The 20,898-nt window shown below is 45.1% G+C and overlaps 1 protein-coding gene across 2 annotated transcripts in view; it reads left to right on the top strand.

Moving 5' to 3' along the window:
- LOC137439595 (ankyrin repeat and SOCS box protein 5) overlaps positions 1 to 20,898 on the top strand; it is a 40,163-nt gene that overhangs the window by 3,429 nt on the left and 15,836 nt on the right. For both annotated transcript variants that reach the window (XM_068135499.2, XM_068135500.2), the window contains exons 2-7: positions 7,539 to 7,682; positions 9,208 to 9,287; positions 9,449 to 9,556; positions 9,664 to 9,811; positions 19,882 to 20,025; positions 20,156 to 20,350. In XM_068135499.2, coding sequence (XP_067991600.2) covers positions 7,616 to 7,682; positions 9,208 to 9,287; positions 9,449 to 9,556; positions 9,664 to 9,811; positions 19,882 to 20,025; positions 20,156 to 20,350 — 742 coding nt within the window. In that variant the 5' untranslated portion in view covers positions 7,539 to 7,615. The remainder of the gene's footprint in view (positions 1 to 7,538; positions 7,683 to 9,207; positions 9,288 to 9,448; positions 9,557 to 9,663; positions 9,812 to 19,881; positions 20,026 to 20,155; positions 20,351 to 20,898) is intronic.

The following is a 20,898-nucleotide window of genomic DNA, read 5'->3' as shown; positions in this document are numbered from 1 at the left end:
GTGTGCTGTCAAGAGTAAGGGTGAGTGCGTTGTCACGAGTGGAGGTGAGAGTAGTGAGAGTGACAAGGAGAGTGAGCTGGTTGTGACAGGTGAGCGAGGATGTACACCTGGGATGGAAGGATGTACACCTGGAATGGTAGAGCGTGAGTGGGAATGCACGCTGGAGTTGGTGGTGAGGCACGTGGTTGGGTGTGCGAATGAGGGCACACCTGTGATTGTCACAGAGGAGGTGACCGAGGAGGGGGCGCGAAGCGGTGTATTGGTGAGGTGTGCGAACAACGAATGTGTGCCAAAGTGTTCGGTGGTCAGGTGTGTGACCAAGGCTGTGAGTGGAATGGGTGTACCTGGGTGTGTAAGGAAAGGTACGAGGAGCATGGGCACGGCGGGATGTGTGAGCAAGGAACGGGCTGCGGGGTGTAAGCGTCCAGGTGAAGCATCGACGTTAGACGGGAAAGAGTTTAGAACGACTTATAGCCGAATCGGGCCCTCGGTGCGTGCCGGGCCTCGCTTTGAACGGCCGCGTCCGTGCTCCACTAGGCGGAGCGGGCGGCTGGATAGGAAGGTTCGTCATGGCGACCACGTTGTGTTGAGACGTGCCGGCAGGTCGAGATCGGGACATTGGATGGCTCCACGCCGAGGTGATGCGTGGGATCTCGGCCCGGGTAAGCCCCCGTCCCTGCACCGAGTGCCGGACGCATCCAGCCGCTGGCACAAAACAACCAGCATCCATTGTTTGGCTTTACGAAGCCGGGCTTTGGACAGGAATTGGCGCACCGAGAGGTATTAGTGAGTCGACTGGGTGATGAGGTTAGTGTTTTGGACCCAAAATTAGAGAAAAACAAAATTTGATGATTGGCAGTAGTGATTGGCAGATGATGGGCAGTGATTGGCAAAATTTTAATTTGTTGAAATTTGATGTGCAAAATTGGTAGTGAGAGACCCCCGATGTGGTGGGATGGCAAATCCACCATCCTTCCCATGTGGGGCAAAGGAGCAATAGCTTATGGGGTGTATGGCAGTGAAAACTAGCCCGGGTGGGTTAGGTTATATTGTAGGGATCTAGAAGAGATTGACATTAGGTAACGTTAAGGTTAGTTAGTGACTGATACCTGTAGTGGGGACGCAGGTAGATTAGTGTGGATGATAATGACGTGGGAGCGCAATAGTTTAAAGGGACGACTGGGAAGCGCAAGTTTCAGAAGGGAGTAGTTAGCTGAGATGATGCCGTGTTTGTGAGAATTGAACAGGTGTGTGGAGCAGTGTATGAGTAGTGAGTGTGTGGATCAGCGCGAATGCGCTTGGGGAGAGAAGGGTGCAGGTGGCACCAGGTGTGAGAGCACAGGTGTGCAGGTACAGGTGTGTGGAGAGAGTTGGAGTGAGTGGTACGGAGTGGTGTGCATGGTGCGAAGGTGTGGATGGGGGAAGAGTGGACCCCTTTCACGAGTACCCGGGGCGGGTAGTGTAAGTGTTAGGTAGAGGGTACAGGTAAATTGTGGTTGGATATTGGCATCTGTGGTGCGGTTGCAGAATGGTGTTGTGGATGGGTGCATTAGTGTTGTGGAAATGGCTGGGCGTGTAGCCTGTTAGTGTGTGTAGTTGGTTGGGCGCTCCACCACTGTGAGGATGTCGGCCAGGTGAGGCCGCAGGTGGGCTCTGGGAGCCGGTAGTTGTGAGTGGGTGCCTGAGGATCCCGGGTGTGGATCGGGCAGCCCAGTGCCAGAGAGGGCACGGAGTGGGGAGAGAGCCAGAGGGCCTTCCCCAGGTAGTTAGGTTAGGGTGAGGAGCAGGTAAGCTCGGAGGCAACTGCAGTGGTGGAGGTGTGCAGGTGGGTAGACCCACTGGGAGAGGTACACGCCGCAGCCCAGAAATTGTGCGAGGGCACCGGGAGATGAATCGGGGGAGTGAGACCCCAAATTGAAGAGCACCACAGTTTGGCCAATGGGAATTGGTTTTTAGAACCCATAGTGTAAGAGGGCCAATGGTTTGGCCGGAGAAAGACCCCGGGTAGTGTAAAGTTGTTAAAGTCATTTAGGAAATAGTTAGGATTGATGAACCTGTCGCACCATACGCAGCCACTTACCTGTGGTGATGATGATGACTCCACACCTGTGTTTTCTTTGTTTTGTTGCAGGAGATGAATCGCTGTGTGGATTTGTGAGACGCATCACGACGTGGATGAGACATTGGGGTGATTCCATCTCTCCCTCCTTAGGAGGGACTGATGATGAGTTGGAGATGGCAAATTATGATGTTGAGTTGGAGATGGCAAATTTTGATGAGAGTTGAAAATGGCAAATTTGATTGGTTAGGAGGGAGAGAAGACGAATTTGGTATATGGGAGGAACGGGGAAGACGGTAGGGATGTTTGTGGATTTGTAAAGTAGATGTTTATGGGTAGTGTTGTGTTTTGTTGATACAGTAAGGGGTAAGGGAGGGGCCATGTAGGTTACCTGGTGGGGGGGGCGTACGGTAGGAACGTACCTGTCTCACCTGGTTCCCATGTGCCCCCAGTGTGCATCACCTTGCATTGCGTGCACTTTTGCGCCCTTACCACCTTGCTCACTTGTCTTGTTTTTGTCTCCCACCTCCGAGGATCTGGCTTTGGGGTAGAGAGAGAGGAGAGAGAGGTGCTGGCGACGCAGTTGTGGGCCTGCACTTTCGCTGTTCGCTGCCTGGATCGGTACACCATATGGACCGCAATGTTTGTGGCCACCCACAATGGACCGCAGTTCGTTTGCGGCCAAGCACCACCCGGGGATGGACCTATGGGTCAACGTGGCACCTATGCCATACAGGTGAACCACTTTTAGTTAACCACCAAGTGCACCACAAGAAGAGCAAGAGACACCTGCAGGGTTAGGGGTTGTTGAAGTTATTTTTATTCCAATGAACAATGGTGACTGCACCGATTGGTGGTGGGGTGGTGCTTTTGATGCTGGGACAGGGTGCTCTGCACGTTATTAAAGGCCGTCGGCCACAGAGCACTCGTGGGTTGGTGTATCGATGTTGGCAAGCGCGCTCTCTCTCTATGCATAACATCTGCATGTGTTCCTCCAAAAACAGGTCCTGGATCGTAGTGTAAATAGCAGCGTAGTCTTGTAAATAATGCTCCCTACCGGCTGTATGTTTAGTTTGAGAATTCTTTCCGGATTCGGTTATCCTGTGGGTGTGTTTCTGAGAGGAGAAGGGTGCAACGTCGCAGGGGGACATATTTACTCATTTGTGAATATCAGTAAAACTGTCGCACTCAGGGTAGAGTTAATAGTAGAGGGAACTACATTGCGTGCCACACTAAAGTAGGTAAAAATTTATCGGGTCGGGACGCCCCGAGGGTAGAGAAGGGTGCAATGTTGCGAATATGGAATTTGACCTCCATATCCGCTTGTAAATATTCCCCTATCTTCTCCGATACTCCCCAACTCTCCCCTTACCCCATTCCCTAGTCCCATTGTCTGTAAACAACACCCATTAGAGCCGATCTTCCCCTTCATTCCCCCATTAAATGTCGTGCCCAGGTCCCCCGCACCACACGTAGACCATTATAGGAAATCTTGCTAGTTATTCTTAATCTATGTCAGTTAAGGACTTGTTTCCATTAATTATGACTCTTCGTTGCACCAGAATGTGATGATATGGCACCAGTAGGAGTTTAGGACCTTCCCATACCTCCCCGCATCTCTTCCCATCATCTCAAGCTCCAACAACAACCACAACAACAGCGGCTTTGCGTCCTCACTCCGGCTCGGTTGGCCGCCATTGAACATGTGCTCGACGGGGTTACCCAGAAGGGGGCTCCCTGTCGGCCCCTCGTCAAGGGCGGAGCCGGTAACCCCCGCACCCAATGAGAAGCCATGGGCCGATGCCATATGGGGCGGAGCTAACGAGCGAGGGCGTGACTCCCCGCCGGATATACGCGGCCCCGCGCCGGACGTGACGAGAGATGCGCCCCGAGCTTGAGACGACAAGACGCCACCCTCCCGAGCGCTGAGCGACCTCCCCGGCATCTCCACCAAAGTCGCGACCCACGAGCGCTGAGCGACCTCCCCGCATCTGCTGGACACCACCGTACGCGATTCTGTCCCTGAGCCAGGTGCACCTGAGCCATCGACTGCCGCTTTCCTGGCCATCAAACCCCGTGTGAGTGAGCCTTGTCCCGTTTATCTGTGGTCTGTCTAGGGTTAATATAAGAGTGTGTTTAAGTGCCCACCTTCCTATGTTTCCCTCTTGTCCCTGTAATCTAACCTTTTCCGCCTTAATATAACCTCCTCCGGAGGTCTTGAGAACTGAACCCCTGGTGTCGTATTGTGTGATTGTAATCCAGCCGTGTGTCTTCTTTTTCTTTCCTATTGAGCCAGCATAGCGCGGCTTCGTCGACGTTCGAGTACAATCGGGTAACTTGTACGGATACGGCGGCCATCCCGCTCGGCCCACCATACCATCAAAGTCGTATCTGTAACAATATACTTGTACATTAAATTTATGGACATATTTGGACATGAAAGTTATAGATATACTTGTACATTAAATTTATGGACATACTTGGACATGAAATTTATAGATATACTTGTACATGAAATTTATGGACATACTTGGACATGAAAGTTATAGATATACTTGTACATGAAATTTATGGACAGATTTGAACATGATGATTATGGACATACTTGAACAAGAAATTTATAAACATACTTGTGCATGAAATTTGTGGACATACTTGGACATTTAATTTTCGATATACGTACTTGTACATTAAATTTATGGAATACTGGAACATGAAAATTATGGACATACTTCGACATGAAATTTCTAGATATACTTGTACATGAAATTTATAAACATACTTGTATATGAAATTTGTGGACATACTTGGACATTTAATTTTCGATATACTTGTACATTAAATTTATGGAATACTGGAACATGAAAATTATGGACATACTTCGACATGAAATTTCTAGATATACTTGTACATGAAATTTATAAACATACTTGTACATGAAATTTGTGGACATACTTGGACATTTAATTTTCGATATACTTGTACATTAAATTTATGGAATACTGGAACATGAAAATTATGGACATACTTCGACATGAAATTTCTAGATATACTTGTACATGAAATTTATGGACATACTTGGACATGAAAGTTATAGATATACTTGTACATGAAATTTATAAACATACTTGTACATTAAATTTGTGGACATACTTGGACATTACATTTATAGATATACTTGTAGATGAAATGTATGGACATACTTGGACATTACATTTATAGATATACTTGTACATGAAATTTATGGACATACTTTGACGTGAATATCATTTTTGGGAAAAATGCCAGGGGCATAAAAAGGCCCCTTTATATGGTATGTGCCATGTGGCAAACTTTAGAAAAGAAGGGACATTCTATAGTACCCTTTTTAAGGCCATTTTCCCTGCTCGAGCGGGGGTTAGCCTTGCGGGCCCCTTGACAATCATCATGGTTCCCTTTTTGAGGCAATGTTTTTATGGTCGCATGCCCTTCCTGACGCCAACCCTTTAGTCACCTCTTACAACACGACACGCAGCTATACGGTGTACCTATTCTAAACCGGGGCACACACCGGCAAAGGGACATTCCATAGCTTGTAGAAAATGCCAAACAATAGAAAAGAAGGGACATTCTGAAAATCTCATGTGCATGCTGGACTACCCTTGTGTTCTTAAGCGGAACCAAGCAATGCTCTAGAAAAGTTAATATAAAGGGGCGCCAATTTGATTCATACAACTGCATGAAGTAAATTTATTTTATTTGCCAGATGTAGGGCACCCCTTTTATTGAGCATTACTTGGCTCCTCTTAAGGACACAAGGGTAGTACAGCATGCACATGAGATGATGTCCCTTTTTTCTAAAGTTTTCCACATGGCACATAGCATATAAAGGGGCCTTATCTCATTTTCTTCTCTTTTCTCATAGAAAAGGCCCCTTTATATGGCATGTACCATGTGGAAAAGATTCTTTGGCATTTTCTTCTTTTGGATTTTTGATCATCCCCAGCATTTTCCCCAATAATTACTATTGGAGTCGAAATGGTGCTATTTCAAACTTTTTGGGGATCGCTCCTATGAGTCAAGCAAAAATAGGACCACGGATCCTGAAGCTCACCTGGATCAGGAGCAACAGTCACTCAAACCTCCCACAGACCACCCCCCTCAGACCTTGATATTTTTAATGCCGTGAACAAACTTTGGTACATCATGCACGAAGAAATTTGTGATGAAGTTTCATCAAAATTGTGTGTGTAGTTTTGGAGAGCAAATACCGATTTTGGGGGGTCAAAAACCCCTCCGTACACCTCCTTACTGCTGTCCATACACCTTCGTTAGGCATCAGATATGCAGCTGTGGCCAGGTTTCATCAAAATCGTGTGTAGTTTTGGAGAAGAGATCAAATACTGTACCTATTTGGGAGGGGGGTGGGGGTCAAACAAGTCTCACCCCCCCCCACCCCCTGCAGACCCCCTCAATGAGCACAGATTTTCATGCGGTTAATAAACCTTCATTAGGCATCAGATATGAAGCTTATGGCCAAGTTTCATCACAATTGTGTTTGTAGTTTCAGAGGAAAGAGCAAATACTTATTTTGGTGGGTCAACCCTTTCTCCCCTGTAAACCACTTTAATGTCCTCAGATTTTGATGCAGTCAACCCCCATAGACCCCCCATGTGAGTGCAGATTTTGATGCGGTCAATACATCTTCGTTAGGCATCAGATATGAAGCTTGTGGCTAAGTTTCATCAAAATCGTGTGTAGTTTCAGAGAAGAGAGTAAATACCTATTTTTTGGGGGGGGGGTCAAATCCCCCCCCCCCCCCACTCGCAGACCTCCTTAATGAGCGCAGATTTTAAATTTGTTTTGAAAGCCATTAATTAGATGTATTGACTGATGTAATTCCACGTTTGAGATAGTTTCAATATATAGCCTTTGAGATATGAGCACCAACACATTTTGGGCGGATGGATGGATGGACGGACGCACTGACAGACACCAACGTGAATTCGAGGGTTTTCTTAATAAAACTCAAGAATGCAGAAACAGACGTTGCTGAAATTTGGAACATATTACCTCGATGTACAAAACATTTACTTCTGAAATTTTCAGCCGATTTCGTCCAATAGAAGCTGAGAAACAAATTTTCAGTCCCCATGTTAAAAGGGTTGGCGGCAGGAAGGGCATCCGGCCGTAAAACATTGCTTCAAAAAGGGGACCAAAAAAAAACCAACAACAACCACGGTCCCCGAAAAAGGCCAACCCCCGCTTTGCGGGGAAAAATGGCCTCTAAAGGTGGGTTTATGTTAAAGCTGCATACAGAGAAACGATCCCTTATAAAGGGAGGGGTGCTTTGTGCCTCCCTTGATACTTTACATGAAATTTGTGGACATACTTGTACATGAAATTATGGACATACGTATACATTAATATGCCTCAATGTAACATGTTAATATCACATCTTTTCTAATTATCTGGTATATCATTATTCTACGATATGCAGAAACGTGGCATCGACACTTCCGTTCAGACTTGTGAACAATGCTATAACAGTGGAGAAGATCAGAAAGAAGAAAGCAAATGGCTGACAAACCATCTGCAACTTTCTTCACTCCTGTGGAGTCCCCCTGGGGAGACAGCGATTTGAGTGAGTGTAAACACCTCAAGTGCATTGTCTCAAGCTTTTTACTCCGACACTCCGTGTGCATGACGAGAGAAAAGTGGGGTTCAGCAATTGGTTCACTTTGTCTGTCTGTCTATCTGTCTACAGACGTCAGTCTATGTGTCTACAGACGTCAGTCTATGATCGAGGAATAACTTTATTTCAATTGAATGTTATATTTTGAACACTGCAGAGCATGAATCAGAACACGAATCGGAGCGCTAACCTGCAGTTTAGCAGAACTTGGGCCCTGAATTTGGCAAATTGTACGGAGTCTCGTCCCGAGTGTGCATGCACACAGACGAGTAAGGTAATTTGTCTAGTCTGTCTGCCTCTCTGGCAGTCAAAAACAAAATTGAAAACCATTCCAAACAGGAAACTTACTTTTTAAGGATGTCATAAATAAGCCTTTAGAGGCCATTTTTCCCCGCAAGCGGGGGTTGGCCTTTTTCGGGGACCGTGGTTGTTGTTGTTTTTTGGTCCCCTTTTTGAAGCAATGTTTTACGGCCGGATGCCCTTCCTGACGCCAACCCTTTTTGTCGCCTTTTTACGACAACCAGGGAATTACCAGTGAACTGGTACTCAATTATGCCGACCTCGGAAGGATGACAGGCTGAGTCAACCCCCTGGCGTTAATTCAGCGATTGACCGGGATTCGAACCCAGGATCCTAGGATCCTAAGCCCTCACCCTAGCCGCTTGCCCAACACCAGGGATGTCATAAATGATGTGTGCTAATTGAACGGGTTAAATAAGGTGGTATTGCATGCCCTGATTGTAAGACTTTAAAAGACCCTTCCGATATCCTTTTTCTCAAGACTGCATGGGGTAAGGTTTGAACTCTTGAAGTTGTGTTTACATGCCCTGATTGACCGATCAAAACCACACAAAGCGAGGTGATGATTTCAGCCAGTCCAGCTCGGCTCGTGTTCGTATACGCGACATCTGCGTGCGCTCATTCTGAGAAACAGCATGGCATGTGCTTTCATGCATCCGCCAAATCGCCTTTCCTTGTACTTGCAATGACTCTCATTATTGTTCACCCACAAAACAACTTGGACATGACAATAATTATACGATTGCCCTTTTGTCGTGCAAATCCCATCCACGTGCATGATGACAAATGGCCTGAATTTAGGCCTCCGATTTGGCTCTGGCGTTGTACTCATCTGACACGGTGTGAAGAAATGGCACTCATGGCAAAGCACATCATGAACTGCTTACCAAACCGGAAGTGTACACCATTTGAGTATAATACCTTTAAAGTGCATGAGCTTACCTCAGAGGTTGAATGTATTCTTTTTTTTGTCCCCAACCCCTCCGACAAGGTTGGAGACGGGGGACATTAAAATGAGCTCCTGGTCACCCGACTGATCATCTGTCCATATACTTTTGTACTATAAATGGAACAACATACTTCAGGGTTGCCATTATGGAGTGTTTTATTTGTTTTTGCTGTGTCTTTAAACCATTTCCTTTAATCTCTCACAAATCCCCTCCCTACTCACCAGGTAGATTTGCTGACTACACACCTTTGCACGAGGCTTCCCTGCACGGCCGCCTGCTCAATGTCCACCAGCTCCTTGATCGGGTAAACTGTCAATGCCAAAACCCTTTACTGCACCTTGTGCTAAAGAGTGGATGCATTGCTTCACTATGGGTTGTCGTAAACTTTTGTCTGCTGAGGATGATCAAAATGTTCTCGTATTCTGTTTTATTCCCGTTTATTTGTTGTTGTTTTTTTTGCACCAGGGCTTGGATGCTAACCAGAGTTCGGCAGATGGCCACACACCACTCCACCTGGCTTGCATGACTGGACATAGTGCCTGTGCACGTGCGCTCATCTTTGCAGGTGCAAATGTGAGTTCTCCTGTTTTGGAAATTATCAAGCACGAATACTTTATCATTACCAAATGAGAGCTCTGCCTTTCGAAATAATGAAGTGCCCACTTGCCCTCTGACTCAAGGTGAACCAAAAGGATGCAGATGGAAAGACAGCAATGTACATGGCGAGTGAGATGGGGAACGTCGGGTGCATCAGGGCTTTGCAGGCGGTGGGAGCTACAGTCAAGCCTGAGTTTGGGCGATCACCTCTACATGTTGCTGCCAGCACAGGTATGGTGAGACTTTGCACTGAAAAGTTTTAACATGACCCGTGTGTACATCTTCACTTCATGATCGGTCGGTGGTTCAACTTGTGCTTTGCGAGAATTGTTTTGCAAAAATAATCTTTAGGACATTCCTGAGTTAGTCTCATGGTAAGATGACATGGCACATCCTGATTTCTAGTGCCAATAAAGCCATTTGAGGTAACGTGGGCCTCTGGTTTAGAGCCCAAAGTTATCAATTATTGTATTTGCAAATGGCGAAACGTATTGTTACATTTATTAAGATAGGGTAATAGTTAGATTAAGGCCTCAGGCCCAGTTGCATTAAGTATTCTTAAGGAAAGATTTGAGGGTTTACTTAAATATTTGCACAAATTCCCCCTTAAGGACACCCTTAACTTGAGGGTCGTTGCATTAAAGTTTCCAAATGGTGCTCTTCACGGAGACGACGATTATCGCCGCGCAAGACGTCGCGAGCGTGTTTTCAGAGACTGCCACAACCCGCTTGACATCTATGTTGATGAACACTTGTGCCAAGCATTTCGGTTTGACAGGATAAGGATCTACTGGCTGATGGACCTGTTGCATTTAAGATCTCGACCATCCTACACAGAGGCATTTCGTCCTACCAAGCCACAAGTTTCTATTTTTTTGAAGTTCCTGGCATGCTGAAGCTTCCAGGCTTTGATCGCAGATGCCATCAATGTCCACAAATTGACAGTTTGCCACATCATACGCAGGACTTCGGAATTCCTTGTTCACCACTTTCGGGAGTTTGACAGCTTCTCGGACGAGAAATGTTCCCACCAAGTGAAGCGCGGTTTCTTTTCCATGCACGGATTCCTTGGTGTGATCAGTGTCATCGACTGCATGCACATCCGCCACACAAACACGAAGTCGACTACATCAACCACAAAGGATCCACAAAGGATCTACATCATCCTAGGATTCTGGGTTCGAATCCCGGTCGATCGCTGAATTAACACCAGGGGGGTTGACTCAGCCTGTCATCCTTCCGAGGTCGGCAAATTGAGTACCAGTTTACTGGTAATTCCCTGTGTGTCGCAAGGAGCGACTAACAGGGTTGGTGGCAGGAAGGGCATCCGGCCGTAAAACATTGCTTCAATAAGGGGACCATGGTGCCCAAAAAAGGCCAGCCCCTGCTCTGCGGGGAAAAATGGCCTCTAAAGGTGGTTCTTAATGAGCAGTGCGTCTGCGACCGTGAGAAGAAGATTATCAACATGGTCGCCAAACACCCTGGGCCGGTGCATGATTCTCAGATCTGGCACGAGTCTGCTCTACGCCGCCAAATGCAACAGTCACAGCATAACGGACTGATTCTCGGTGATAGTGGTTATCCATGCCAAACATGTTGATGACCCCGCTCGCTTGTCACAATGAGCGAGCAGAGGAATGGTATAATGGTGCCCTCACTGAACCAGGACGATCATAGAGAGGACATTTGGAGCCATGAAAAGAAGGTTCAACTGGCTCCACGACGGATTACGTCTATCACAGCAGTGGGCCTGTCACGTCCTTATAGCAGTTGTGGTCCTGCATAACCTCGCCCGGAAATGTGTGTTACCAAACTTCCTGGAAGAAGATGAGTTCCATGTACTAGTGGAGGAGTACCGAGAATTGATGGGCCAAAATGGTGCAGCGCCAGACGCTGATAGAACAATACTTCCGCAATTGAAAAATGATTTTTTATTTTATTTTAATTATCTTCCAAATTTAGTTTTTGCAATAACAAGACCTCTTTCTGCAAGATAAATTGGTCTTTCTGGATTATGAGAACCTCCCGTTGAAGATCTTTGATCAGAGTTTTTGCACATTGAGAGGCTGATTCCAGGATGCTTTGGAGGTATATAGGTTGACCTCCAACGTCTGGCTATCAACTGGGAGGTTGGTCATGGAGATTGTTCCATCACAACCCCACACGGGGGAGGGAGGGGGGAAGGAGAGAGGGGATGGGAAGAGCAGAGAGAGGGGTGCGGGGCAGAGAGAAAGTCGGGGGGGGGGGGGGAGAGAGAGAATGGATGGGAAGACAGAGAGGGGGTTAGGAGAGTGAGAGAGGGGTGTGGGACAGAGAGAAAGTAGGGGGAGAGAGAGTGGGGTGATGAAGGAGAGAGAAAAGGGAGAAAGAGGAGAGGGATGGGGGAGGGAGGGGGAAGTTTCCATCTGTATCCATCCTATCCACCCCATTCCTCCCTGCACCACACCCATTGTTTGTCCAAGTGTCTCTCTATTTTGTTCTTCAACTCTGCTATTGGTGTCCTCCCCTCCCCCCCCACCCCCCACCCCCCTCTACTCCCACCCCCACTCTCTCTACTGTTCCTTTTGTCCTGTTGCATCCTCATACATTCAGTGTTCTTGCTCTTTCACGAGCCTTGGCTCTATATACCAAAATAAACTGTCGTAGTTTGGTTTGGCAACCATTGTGCAGGCTTGATGGACAGAATGGTCTCTTTCTGTGTTGAGGTTCCTTGTAAGGGAAGTCATATATTATATATTGTGAACCGTGGTGGCTGTCCGTGCGTTCCTCTGTCTCCCGTTTATGGCGGCCGCTTCCCGTGTTGCGTTTGAAAAGCTCAACATTAACTTTTGAAGTGACGGGAGAACAGGCATGCATAATGTTGATGCCAAATTTTATTTAGCAAGCAGGATATTTTGCCCTCTTTTTAGAGAAATGGAACCTCCCCCGCCTGATGTTGCACCACCATTTTGTGGTGGACGGTATAAGTAGCTCAGAGCTTTCGCTCTGAGTGAAACCAAAAGTGCAACACAATTAACCTTTTTAAAGCTATAAATCATACAGCATCCCAGGACATATGCTCCATTCATTTGAGAGGGTAAACAACAACCAATACTAATTCCGACCATTAGTTTATTAGTGTTGGCTCAAATGTGGTTGTAAAGAGCTGGGACACCATTGAGTAACCATTTGATAGAACTTCCCCTATTCGCTGCATGACAGAACAGTAAGTATCACAACTCCCAATCAGCCCCACATCATTTTATGACAAACCAATGTGTTTCCAAGCATGCATTGCTGATTAATATCAGTTGGTGCTTTGGACATCACCAGCACCCTATATTTATCTGGCACATTCCAAATCTGCATCCCATGAACCCAGCTGACCGCAAAATATTTGTAACCATCCAGGCTCTTATAAGCTTTCATATCCTCCTTTGTGTAGTAGGAGGAAGTGTTTACTAGATAATTATAGATATTGGGGTACTGTAGGTCAGGCAGCTGCTCCGCATTAGCGTTCTTCTCCATCTAGATCAGCAAGTTTCCCAGAAATCTGTAGGCGACTGAGCCCAGCGACTTCTAATTTCTGGGTATAGCGGTGCCTGCTCTGCTTATCTAAACGACAAACAACATTAGATAACCTAGACCCAAGGCCAGTTGCGGATATTTCTCCAGACGAGTGATTCCGATCCAGATCCGGATTGTTTACAAGATCTGGATGATCAGAATAGTGTACATCCGTCTACAAACGTCAGCTTATGATCGAGGAACGACTTATTTTTAAAATTGAATGTTAAACGGTATTTTGAAAACAAATTGAAACATGAATCGAAAAACAAATCTGCCGTTTAACAGCACTTTATCTCTGAATTCGTCCCAATCACACATGCGCAGAGAGGAGATCATTTTTTCCATCTGTCTACCGGCCTTGCAGTCAAATAAAATTGAAAATCATTCCAAACAGGTTACAGGAAACTTACTGTTATAAAGACGCGTGCAACAGGCATGAAGAACTAATGTAACGTGGTAGATAGGGTGGTGTAATAGACACTGCGTCAACGGTGGTAAATTCCAGAATTAATTCATTTTTATGACTTTTGTAATCTTTATTTTATTTAAATTGAATTATATACAGTACTTGAAGACTGGAACACAAATTGTCTTCTTGTCACTTCCAAAAACCTCCAGTTTTGCAGTACCTGCACACATTAAATAGGGTGGTGTATAAGGGTGTACCATAAGACTGCTCCAATAGCACTAAACTTCTGGAATTTTTAAAATAATCTTTTGTTTAAAATCATTATTTTATTTAAACGGAAGTATGGTATTTACTTAAACACTGTGTGGGGTAACCTGTTCTATGAACTCTCTGGTTTACCCTTGTTTTCTGAACACTCCCTCTGTTGTGGGTAAAAAACTGTGGTGGATTGCAGCATGTGAATAGCTATGTGGATAGCTGTGTGAATAGCATGTGTGGTGGATAGCTGTGAAAAAAAAATGTAGTGTGAAATTTTTTGGCAACAAGGAATGAAGTCTATAAAGCAAATACTGTAAACAGTTTGCACTGGGTAGGTACCGTATTTTCCAGTGTTAACCGCGTATTATTAGTGTTCCAGTATTAACCGCGTTTTTTTTTATCAACAAAAAAGTTAAAAGTTGGGTGTGCGGTTAATACACAGATATATAAAAAAAATCAGTCTTAAAAACAATCAATGCTGAATTATATTCCAATTGTCATACATATACCAGTAGATCGAAATTCTACATATCAGGGAATGGTTGGAGCTTTCCAAATTGTGTAAAACTATGTAAGTACCAACGATCTCAGTTGTAACATTTTTACCTGTTGAGTAATGCACAGTAATCCCGACACGTCATCACGTTCCTATCAATTCTGATTGATTGACAAACAGAAGTGAGGAATGATTGACAGGAATACCCACCTGGTCTCCAGGGCCAGGTTTACAACGGCTCCATTGCCAGACCCACAATTAGAAGGGGCCCATAATGATTTTTTTTTTATGCCTCTGCCGACAAAGTCGCCGGAGGCATTATGTTTTCGGGTTGTCCGTCGGTCCGTCCGTACGTCCGTCCGGGCTAAACCTCATTTTTCTCAGCAACCATCTATCTATAATTCCATTAATCTCTGTGTGTATGTGTGTGTGTATGTGTGTGTGTATGCGACAACGATTTCTCGACAACTACCGGTCCGATATACTTGAAACTTGCCAGGTATATTGCTGGGGACCCGAGGATGTGCCTTTTCAAGGTTTGAAATTAATCGGACAAGTAGTTACCGAGCTATGGCGATTTCTTTACCAAACTCCGCAAGCCGTTCGCTTTGGACCAAACCATTGCATGTAAATAGAGGGGGGGGATTGTCACCGTACTCGCAAGCCGTTCGCTTTGGACCAAACCATTTCATGTAAATAGAGGGGGGGGATTGTCACCGTACTCGCAAGCCGTTCGCTTTGGACCAAACCATTTCATGTAAATAGAGGGGGGGGATTGTCACCGTACTCGCAAGCCGTTCGCTTTGGACCAAACCATTTCATGTAAATAGAGGGGGGGGGATTGTCACCGTACTCGCAAGCCGTTCGCTTTGGACCAAACCATTTCATGTAAATAGAGGGGGGGGATTGTCACCGTACTCGCAAGCCGTTCGCTTTGGACCAAACCATTTCATGTAAATAGAGGGGGGGGATTGTCACCGTACTCGCAAGCCGTTCGCTTTGGCTTTGCGAATGGACCAAACCATTTCATGTAAATAGAGGGGGGGATATAATTTTGTACGGGCATGCCCTAGTATGTCCAATTGAGACAAAACTTTCAAACTGAGATAAAACTGAGACAATGTTTTTATGATAATTGTGATGTCATGGGTCATGTGGTATGGCAGCCATCTTGGATAAAAAGCAAATAATAAAAAAAAAAATATCGGAAACCGCTGAATGGGAAAATTTGAAACTTGGCACATTGTCAAGTACTCCCAATGGGGAACAAAAGCATGATAATTATGACATCATAGGTGAAGTGGTATACCAGCCAAAAATGTTTTAATCAAATTCCTTATCCTAAAAATCTGAAATTGCATGCACATGATCTATGACCCATTTGTATTGAGATATTAAATTTATGACATCATAGGTCACATGGTTTGGCAGCCATTTTAGATTGAATGGAAATATTAAATAATTATATCTCTGAAACCGCTCACCCTATCGATGCAAAATTTTACAAATATCATCTTCTTTTTTTGTATACAGAATCGAGGCTCGTGAAAGAGCTAAAACAGCACTGTTGCATATAGTCTGAAAATGATGATGTCATAGGTCATGTGGTATGGCAGCCATCTTGGATAAAAAAACGAACCTTATCCGATCAACACGAAACTTCACAAACGTGATCCACTACCCATACATATGCAGAGTGATGGCATCTACCCATTGTGGGACTATGCGAAATCATTGGCGACACAGTCGCATTGTTCTAGTTTTAAGTATATATTTTTTAAAGTGTACACATTGCGATACATTTAAATAAAGAATGTGTATACAATTTAATGCTACTTAAAAAACATACGATTTAAATTGAAACAAGTCAGGAGATGATGATGGTTCACGAGCGAGCGGTATTCAATGACAAAGGACGGACTATAACCGAAACAGGCCCGGACAGGCCAGGCCCGGAAATGTCAAAACGAAGGTTACTGACCTTGAAATGAGATAGAAAATAATGTATAATCAGTTATGAGGTTAGTTAGCTACACAATACCGAAAATTCGGTTCGATTCCGACAACTTTGAAACTTTGACCTTTGTGACCTTCAAAGGTCAAAGGTCGAAGATTCTGCAATTTGTTGGAAAACTTGTATTTCATGATGTATGTGATAATATAAGATCATGTACGACATTTCACCGTATCAGGAAGCGAACAATGTAATAAAACCATCAAAAATCGACTTTTCTAAATTTCGTGACCTTGTGACGACCTTGGGGCGAAAATGAAAAATCGAGCGCCGTGGGGCTAGACACATGACATTGGCCGAACCAAATACCAAAACCCCTGTCAGATTCCACCAACTCCCTCGGAGAAGATGTAGCTTGAACTCGATTACCCCCTAAAAAGACATCTTTTTCCGGCGTCGCTCCGCCCACAATGGGCGCAGTACGCCCACTCTAGGCAGGACACAACTAGATCATGATATCAACCTCCCACCCAAGTTTCATCAAGATCGGATGATATCATTGGGTAGTTATGCTGCGGACAGACAGACAGACAGATACACAGACAGACACACACCCATGACGAATATAGTGGTCACTTTGTTTGATAACTCGTGAACCAAAAACATACTACCATTTCCTGGAGTGTGACATCACCACACCGTTAATGGCCTGTATTCCAGTTCCGGTACGGTAAGCATGTGTTTTATGCATGTTGTGTTTGTGTATTTTTGGAGTATTGCACGCCTGTCATTTGTACTATTTTTTGGAATTGCGTGACTCGAGTGCGTGAGTAATTTGTGATTAAATTTTCACACTGAACAACATGAAAACGTGTTCGCGCTAACACGCAGACTCCGGCTAGATTGCTTTCCCTCCCCCCTCATCTTCCGCTCCCTCCGTTTCAGCAAACCATCCATGTTAGCGTCGTGTGTGTAGTGATGTTTCCCATTTTGCACGTGAATTGTGCTGCTGTAATAAACACAACTCTTGAAATCCTGACTGGAAAGTGACCTTGGACTAGCAAGGTTGGTAGTGCGAGCAAAATACAGAGGAAGGCCATCACTATGGAAGTAAAAAGGGATGTTTTAAGACTGTATGAAAGAGGTGATTGTACAGGTGATATGAGGAGCAGGGAGTGATTGCTACATTCAAGGTGTATCGTCTCTGAAGAACATTTGCAAACCTGATAATCTATATAATAATAGCGTAAGGACTCGACTTTGTTATCCCTTTTACGCCGCACCCAGTGACCCGATGCCCACGGCACTAATGGATTTACGATGTACGAACCGCGCTCTTTGTTTATCACGTACAGCCATACTCGAAAAATCTGAATTAGCCGACGTTGGGGCCCAAAAGCATCCGATTAACTGCCGATACGACGCCATCTTACGACGCCATCGTATTGGCGTCTGCTGGGCGAAGGCGAAGCAAGCCGTCCGCTGATTGGACAGGCAAAGGCGAAAGCAAGCCGTCCACTGAGTGGACAATCCAGAGCATGCATTTGTACCGGTGTCGGCGATCGTTGTTCATATACGCACTCTTCATTCTCATCTTTCTTCCTAACTCTTACTCGGACAAGCAAATCCCCTATGCCATCCATAATGGTACACTCTATCCATACACCACATCCTCCCTTCCGTGGATGTTCCACGGGTTTCGGCTAGTGATTTAATGATTTGTAGGTGAAATCAACTGATAATGATCAGATGACTGGAAAAGGAATTCTGGAATGCCTTTGCAATAAGGGATGTTCCATGTAATGTTGAGGAGTTTTGAGGGAATGCACCCGTTCCTGTAGGAATGGTTTATGGGGGAAACTTTGCCCTCAATTTATTCACGGCTTTAAGGGTTTCAACAAGAATAATGATGTGTCCAAAGCACGACGCAACATCGTCGAAATGGCCAAGAGAAACTGTCGGCTTTGATGATGTAGAGTCAGGTGATATAGAGGAGTTGCTGGACTCGTACTGGGAGTAGCTCTCGAATGAGGACCTTCTACTGCTGGAGAAGGAATGCCAGGTGGATCTTCAACATTATAATTCAAACTAAATAAACCACTGTAATAGTAAAAATGGACAATAAGATGAGAATTGAGGCAGCACTCTCACCCTAACCTCTGCCTCTTATAATGGGAAATGAGTTTGAATTTACACGTTTATCATTCACAATATTTTTTGCATCACTTGCTCTCAGGCTGAAGGTGAGGAGCTTAGCTAAGGAGGATGACATTGGGGACTTGACATCCAGCCTGTCGTGGGCCTGCAGTTTCATGGCATGCCATGATCTGTCGCTTCGACGCCGCACACACATCTCCCAACATGTACCCGATGACACAGCTGATAACACCACGCACTTCCAGTCCTACATCTTCGCCGGGAGCATGATGGTTTTTTTTGAGGGTGTAAAACGGGTGCGGTTAATACACGGTCGGGGTTAATACACCGGATAATACGGTATGTATTAAATAATTATGATGAAGGATAATCTGATGATTCTAATTCATTAATTTTGCATTATTCTCGTTACACACATTTGCTTGTAACTGTAGCTTATTGTATTCAAACGATGATCCTTCAGATGAATGTCACTGAAATAACAGCAGTTTATTTTGCCCTTATTTAATTTCACCTTTTTGTAATAGTTTTATCAAGATGCATCTCAAAATCTCATCGTTTTAACAAGACTTCTGTAGTAGATGCTGTGCTATTACTGAGAAAGGAATGTAAATTAAGAAGACTCGCAAGTTGCCCGTGCCCGCATGGGATTTGAGATAGGGTAGGGATGAAGACAGCAAAGATGAAAATTGCATCTTCTGTCATCGAGCAGGCAAACTGGGAGCAGCAATTAGCATTTTTTGCCAATTCATTTGAAATGTGCACCCATTGGTCGGACAGCTGCCAGAGCACACCCACATATGTCGCGCGACTCCACCAGGATAAAATGATATGGCCATCATCTTGGTTTTCTGGTCGGGCTTAAAGATTAGGCCTGCAGGCTTCTGCTGCTTATACACTGCCCGGGTTTGTTGTGTCACATTTCCATTGGCTTTGTTTGGGTCGAGTGTTAGTCACGACGAGGGACCCCGGAAAATGTAATCACATGTCGAACAATAGTAAGGTTTAATCAAGCCTGTCAGAAGGCACAGTACATCAGATCGCACAGTAATCAAATGTTGCATTCCGTATATTGCAAAAAAAAGAAAGTCTTGTACGTCATTTTTGCACGGCCTCGTATTGGGGTTAAGCAGTCTGTGACCATGTGATGTATCAGCTCGTTCTGATATAACCATGGGGAGGGTGACTTGCATAAGAGGTGTTGTGTTAATCTTTTAATAGCGAATTAAACATGTGTTTCCCAATCGTGCTTTTCCTCTTTGAAGAGTGCTTTAAATGCGTGTTTCCCAATCAGCCCGTTACTGGATTTTGTTGCAGGTTGTGACCACGGTGCAGTCATTCTTGTTACTAAACATCTTCAGAATGTTGAAAAGTGAAAATGTGGTCTCTCTGATGCCATAATCCCTTTGTGCTAAACTAGCACAGTTACATTCATTGAGAGGGCCAATTATGTTGGTTGTTCCTGTTGTATTTATCAGGGAACAGGGCATGCCTGGATGAGTTGCTGATCATGCCTGGTATCCAGAACAGCCTAGATTTGGAGCTGCCACGCCTGGGCAGCCCCCTTTACCTTTGCTGCCAGGGTGACCATAAGGCCTGTGCACTTAGCTTGCTCCGTGCAGGTTCGAACGTTCCACCTCATCCACAACTGAGCGTGCATTTTTAACAATGAATACGCGATAAACAAGCAGAAATGTTTTCATATTACTCACAAATTATCCATGAATTTATCTTGGCCTGGTCTGCTTGTAGGTGCAGATGTGAGCAAAGGAATGGGCACAACCAGCCCACTGCATGCCGCTGTTAACAGCTGCACATCTCCCAGTCTGGTGCAGTTGCTGCTGCACTTTGGTGCGCAGGCGCGACGTCGCGACACACACGGTTGGGACTCCGTGCAGCTTGCCAAGCCCGGGAGTCAGATACATAAGCTGCTTACGCAAGCCGCAGGTGTGACTTACAAGGGGCAGGTGGGACAGAGGCTGCTTGTGATGATCTCGCAAGAGACAATTCACCAGGGAAGCAAAGAACCACATTATTTACACGATGGAATAGTCGAGTCCTTAGTACCTTTGAGCAAGTGTTTGCAACACACATGGATCGGCACAGTCAGCTGTTTTTGCAATTATCACGACTGAAGTTCTTGAAGAATGCGAATTACTAATTACCTACTCTAAAAAGTCAGAACCCCCTACTTGAAAAGCTTGTTAACGCGATTAGTGAGCATTAGTGTTTCCAACACAGAAAGCATCCACCTTTTCTTAATATTCAAAAATCACTACAACGCAAAATGTGGTGCAACATCACTTATGTCCAGCAATGAAAGTGTAAGTTCACACAATATTTACCTTGTAACATTCAGTGAAGTCTCTTTTTCAGTCCCACTGCTTTGCTTTCAAAAGCAAGTATGTGGAAAATGCTCGGAGTTGTCTTTGGCCTTTGAGAAAGGTTGTAAAGCAAATTGGAAGGGAAGTTTGACATATCCTTGTGGAAACAGA

The sequence above is a fragment of the Myxine glutinosa genome, chromosome 14, assembly GCF_964187855.1.
Source record: "Myxine glutinosa chromosome 14, kmMyxGlut1.1, whole genome shotgun sequence".
In the NCBI taxonomy this organism is placed as follows: domain Eukaryota; kingdom Metazoa; phylum Chordata; class Myxini; order Myxiniformes; family Myxinidae; genus Myxine; species Myxine glutinosa.
The sequence above is the reverse complement of the archived record's forward strand: the minus strand, read 5'-3'. Positions and strand labels throughout refer to the sequence as shown.